This window comes from Sinocyclocheilus anshuiensis, unplaced genomic scaffold (genome assembly GCF_001515605.1).
Source record: "Sinocyclocheilus anshuiensis isolate Anshui unplaced genomic scaffold, SAMN03320099.WGS_v1.1 scaffold371, whole genome shotgun sequence".
Lineage (NCBI taxonomy): Eukaryota > Metazoa > Chordata > Actinopteri > Cypriniformes > Cyprinidae > Sinocyclocheilus > Sinocyclocheilus anshuiensis.
In genome coordinates this window covers 1,346,929-1,352,409 of record NW_015549597.1, presented here as the reverse complement: position 1 = coordinate 1,352,409, position 5,481 = coordinate 1,346,929, and the positions used below count along the sequence as shown (strand labels likewise).

The 5,481-nt window shown below is 37.5% G+C and overlaps 2 protein-coding genes across 3 annotated transcripts in view; one reads left to right on the top strand and one right to left on the bottom strand.

The window, feature by feature from the left end:
• Positions 1-902: 902 nt before the first annotated feature.
• LOC107658437 (protein unc-119 homolog B-like) lies at positions 903-3,731 on the bottom strand. Its single transcript, XM_016446984.1, has 6 exons — positions 3,602-3,731; positions 2,679-2,966; positions 2,482-2,595; positions 1,583-1,673; positions 1,313-1,485; positions 903-1,205 (listed from the first exon to the last, which is right to left on the bottom strand). Exons 2-6 carry the CDS (start codon positions 2,944-2,946, stop codon positions 991-993), a joined length of 861 nt encoding a protein of 286 aa, XP_016302470.1. The 5' UTR covers positions 2,947-2,966; positions 3,602-3,731; the 3' UTR covers positions 903-990.
• Positions 3,732-5,083: 1,352 nt separating this feature from the next.
• Positions 5,084-5,481, top strand: part of LOC107658436 (flocculation protein FLO11-like) — a 3,251-nt gene continuing 2,853 nt past the window's right edge. For both annotated transcript variants that reach the window (XM_016446982.1, XM_016446983.1), the window contains exon 1: positions 5,084-5,178. The gene's annotated coding sequence lies outside the window, so the exon portion shown is untranslated. The remainder of the gene's footprint in view (positions 5,179-5,481) is intronic.

Genomic DNA, 5,481 nt, shown 5'->3' with positions numbered 1-5,481 from the left:
TTTAAAGGAGACATATTATGCCCCTTTTTACAATATGTAATATAAGTCTCTGGTGTCCCCAGAATGTGTCTGTGAAGTTTCAGCTCAAAGTACTCCACAGATCATTTATTATATAATTTGAAAATGCCTATTTTGAGTGGAAGCAGAAACACGTTTTTCGGGCCTGTGTCTTTAAATGTAAATGAGCTGCTGCTCCCCGCCCCCGAATCCAGAATAGAGCTGGGCCTTTACAGCTGGTATCTGCTAAAAAACATCTGTTTTGGTTCTGATTATCATGTTTATCGCGCTGAAATCATGCGTTTTAAACCATATGAGTTTAAACTTATGATATAGGGTTTTTTGAGAGCACACAGCCGAAGCACACGGACAGAAAGCGGCTGTCACAGCATGTGAGTACTAAACTAAGTTCTCATTCACACACAAGTTTACTGCTCTCTTGTCTCCTCTGAGACTGGGACTCTAAACAGTGTTCTGTGCTCGTCTGTGCAGTCAATGACAGAACAGTTAGCATGTTTTGCTCAAACTTTCGCCATGGCATTAGAGCTGGTACACCATTGTCGCTTGCAAAATCAAAATGATGGCGCCATGGGTGTAAACTTACAGATTAAGGGGCGGTAATATTGTAATGAGATCCCTTTGCCACGTCACCAAGGGAACGAAATCAGACACGCTTGTTTTCTCAGATGCTTGCAGAAAAATGCTTACCAAAACAAAGTTACTGGGTTAATCTTTTTCACGTTTCCTTGGTTGGTAGATGCACCGGGGACCTGATTATAGCACTTAAAACCTGGAAAAGTCAGATTTTCATGATATGTCACCTTTAATCATCATCAGGGCTTCCCTTTACCCCATCTATTCTGACTGAGTTGACAAAACATCAAATCACCAGCATGTTTTCTGATAAAGGTTTTTTTATTAGTGTGCAAGCAACACAACATCTCTCCAGCACAAACATCGGTAAAGTAACAAAGAAATGCCTTTTCCTATAGTTTACGGTTTATGAAACCAAACATACAGCACTACTCTGTATATTATGTTACCAGTCTTCTGCTGCCATACTGTGATTGATGTATAGGTTTGGTTCTCACTGAGCTCTAGCGCCGGGCTGAAGGAATACTCTGCCTTATGATGCATGATTAGTGTGTTATTGGCGAAGTAGAAGCTGTCTGACCGCGTCTCAAAAGGGTGGTTGATCATCTCCTTAACTGAAATAACACAACATAGTCAAAATTGTACTCTTACACAAGCCCCATATGTTCTCGTGGATATTTAAATGTGTGAAATGCATTGTAAGTTTGTGTGTGTTACTCACTTGTGTGTGAATCCAGATCTGGTAAGCAGTAAATGTGTTCACAGGTGTTTCTGCTGTGTGGGATACAGAAACCGATCTCAAAGTCAAACGTCTTCAGCAGCAGATCCCTGAAGTAATGCCTCTCAATCAGCCGAAACTTGTTGACTGCCTTACCACCCACTGTAAACTCAAGCCTGTTCAGAAGAGAGATTACACATTATGCAAATACTGATTTGGATTCAAAATTTCAATCTATTCTAAAGGCTCCAAAGCAAAAAAAAAAAAACATACATGGCTCCAATCTCCCTGAGACTGAGAAATGCAGGACTGAAATGATACTGAATGAAACGGCCTGCGTCCAGCTCTATGACATCCTTTATTTCTGTGAAAGAAAGAAGAGGAATTTATACCATATTTAGGATTTAACTGAAAATGTGACATTTTAAATGAAAATGAGAAATACTGCATCTGAAATAAAAAATGTATCAAAGCAAAACTGTAATAATAAAAACAACAAAAGCACATTAAAACACTAAAACTGAACCTAAAATGAAAATAAACTGCAAATGTAAAAATAAATGCTAATTCAAAATATTAATAAATACTATCATAGTACATAAATATACGATGCATTGATACATTGTATTATTTGACAAAATCATGACAAAATCAATAAAACAAACTTAAGCATGTAACAAAATCAATAAAACAAACTTGAATGAAAACAAACTGAAAATATAAAAATAAATGCTAAATCAAAATATTAATAAATACTATAATAGTACACTCTAAAAAATGCTGGGTTAAATACAACCCAGTGCTGGGTAAAATAGGGACAAACCCAGCAATTGGGTTGTTTTGAATCAAAACAACCCAATAGCTGGGTTTGTCCCTTTTTAACCCAGCGCTGGGTTATATTTAACCCAGCATTTTTAGAGTGTATATAAATAAAATAATACTAACATAACTGATTTAGGAAAGAGCGAAAAAAAGTAATGCTGAAATACAAGACATTTTTCAAGTGCTACTGCACATAATGTCCACTAGAGGTCAAATGACATGTTTGGCTCCTCATTAGCATAAACACTTTTCTATCTTAAACACAATCTGAAATATCACACAGCCAAGTTATGTCTTTTACAAAATCACCCATGTGAAACAGAAAATAAGTGTTAAAAAGGCATTAACACCTGTCGGACAGTGTCGTTTCAGGTCCAGAATGACCGATCCATCTTCCAGGTCTCTTATTTTGAATCGTGAGAAGCTAATATTGTAGATATTGTCTTCTGGGGAGCACAGGTAGTCTGTACACATAACCAATAACAGTAAAGAAAAGAAAGTATTGCAGTAAAAGAACAAAAGCACACACATAAACTGGTGTCCTCACCGTCTGTGTATCCTGGTAGCCTGAGGACATACTGAGGAGTCACAGGGTCACCTGGCTTCCAGTCCAGCAGCGCCTCCTCTTCAGCTGCAAGTCCTGCTCCCGAAATAAACCCATTCCAGACCTCCATGTCCCTCAGATCCCCTCTGTCCTGCATTTCCTCCTCATCCTCGTCTTCCTCCTCTGGTTCGCTGTCCTCGTCTTTCTCAGAGGACATTTCCTGCTCCATGTCTTCCTCACTCTGTAGCTCTTTGACATCCTCACTGTCCATCAGGCTTTGCCCAAAGAGATCTGGGCCCGGTTCCCCGATAACGCTCACTCTTAGCGCGCTAAGACGGCTCCGCGGCCGGCGCCGTCTTTGATTCAATACAAGGACACGTTGGATCGCTGCCATAGTTGGTCGCTTACTGGACACCACCATGCTTACCCATTTATAGATCTTAGCCATTTAGAGCCAAATTGTTTGCCAGATTTTAATTATCAAAAGTGATTGCCAATTTAAACGCTTTAATGACATTACGAAATAGCCTAGGCTAATTACCACCATATTAGTTCTGATACCAAATAAAGTCAACTTCATAAATAGGCCTGTATCCATTGCGAACATATTTTATTATTAGTCTTAAAATGTCCATAACATAAAATCATTGTTGAGCCACAACATTGTCAACATACCATAGTTTGACTTGTACTGCGCTGCGCTGATTTCTAAAGACTGCTGCACAGTGGCGGCGACTAGCGTCTTGAGCTCAAACAACGCTAAGAGAGAGCTTACGAATGGTCCAGACCAACCTTACGAAAGTGTGACTTACAGAAGATATACTTAGCGTACGAACGTGTCGGGAATCGTGCCATAACGTTAAGAGAGAGGTTAAGGAATAGGTTAAGAACTACTTAGCGATAAGAACGTTTTGGGGAACCGGGCCCTGGTTTTCCACGAATGTTTCTCTCAGGTTAACTAACGCAGGCGCATCTGTTGCCTGGCACTCTCTGTGATTACCCTCAGCTCTTCTCTCATAAACTGTGTCTCAGTGACTCAAACAGATTAAGGCTTTCTCAAACAGCTAATCCAAGACAAATCTCAATTAAACACGGACACAGCAAGTATGGCATCAATGAAAGGACAAAAAGGAATCTAAGATAAACAGACAATATAGGACGGAGTTATATAGCAGAATTAGGATATGGAGAATAGCGAGTGGAAAAGGAGAATGAGATCTGCCGGACTGAAATTAATAAATATAGATGACAGAAAGAAGTGTGATAAAAATGAGAAGTTGTAAATAAGGTCACAGCTACCTATCCATATATCAGCAGTGCTTCTCAACTGGTGGGCCAAGGCCGGGCTTGGTCACAGCAAGCAAAAAAAAATTAAAAAGCAAATGAAAATAATGAAATGCAAGTTGAGTTCAGTAATACAATTTTGAAAGAAAGTAATACTTTTTTTAAGCAAGGATGCAAATTAATAAAAAATCAATAGTAAACGCATAACAAAAGTTTTCAATTTCAAATAAATGATATTCTTTTGAACTCTCTGTTCATCAAAGAATCCTGAAAATGAGAAGCAGTGCAGTTGTTTTCAAAAATGTTAATAAATGTTTCTTAAGCACCAAATCATCATATTAGAATAATTTATGAAAGATCATGTGACAGACTGGAGTAATGACTGCTGAAAAGTTAGGAATAAAATGCATTTAAAGAAATACTGAAATATTTAAAAATATAAAATATTTTTTATTTAATATTATATTATACAAAAAGTTATCTGTTCTACTGTTTTACTGTATTATTGTTTAAATAAATGCAGCCTTGCGGAAAATAAGAAAATTCTTTAAAAAAATCTTTTAAAAAATCTTACTGATCCTAAATTTTTGAATGATAGTGTATGTCTGTATGTCAAAGGCTGTATATCTAATCCAAATCTACAACATTTTGGAAAAATTTAATCAGTCACTTTGTATAGGCTAGTCAAAATTGGCAGATGTCATCATGGGGAGGTTGAATAACATGTCCTTGTATTAAAAAAAAACATGAACAAAACTACACAAAGTCAAACATAAAATACAGATTCACTTGCAATAAATTATTCATAATTGTTCAATTAACAATTATTGCACCCCCCCATACATACACACAAAGATGTAGTGACATTTTCGTCACCTTGTCAACACATCTTTCTGGTAAGTTTGGTGTCCTCATAAGTGATGTGCAATTGATCAATCTGAATGTAATATGAGTTAACAGGATGTGTTCACATCTCTGTTCTGTGTTTTTTTTCCACAGCAGCATTGATGGAGGGAAGAGGAGGAGTCACTGAACCACATCCTGCTTTACTCCAACCTCTCACCTCATCCCACTGTTGGCATGGTGATCAAACTGTCATTTCCTCCTGTCATTTGAAAGCTTCATCTAGGGGAGAGAAGTATCCCAGAAGGCACCACAGCACAAGCGAAGAAATCACGGTGCAGCAGGAAGAGACGGCGTGATGAATTCTGAACATCAGGTAGAGTTTATTTGTTTCTATCAACTGCGTAAAACTAAATGTTAAGTTATACAGACGAAGCTTATGTAAGAGTTCTCGTTTATTCTTAGCACATTCAAGCATATTGTGAAGTTTATGCCATTTTGTGACGTGTTGCGTTCATTGTAGGCCTGGAGTGTTTGTCAGATCAGTTAAATGAAATTAAAAGAACTGTTATTTAGCAGAAATTAGACATTCACAAGGCAAATAGCAACATTTCAAATGTTATAGAGTTGACTTGTGATTTAGTGTATGTGTATGTGTGTGTGTGTGTATATATATATA

What these genes read in the sequence shown, in the direction of transcription:
- LOC107658437 (XM_016446984.1), bottom strand. Translation starts at nt 2,946, where the DNA reads ATGGACAGTGAGGATGTCAAAGAGCTACAGAGTGAGGAAGACATGGAG. An exon ending in GCTACCAGGATACACAGACG is followed by an intron (nt 2,596 to 2,678) that starts GTGAGGACACCA and finishes TTATGTGTACAG; the next exon opens with ACTACCTGTGCTCCCCAGAA. An exon ending in GAAACGACACTGTCCGACAG is followed by an intron (nt 1,674 to 2,481) that starts GTGTTAATGCCT and finishes TTTCTTTCACAG; the next exon opens with AAATAAAGGATGTCATAGAG.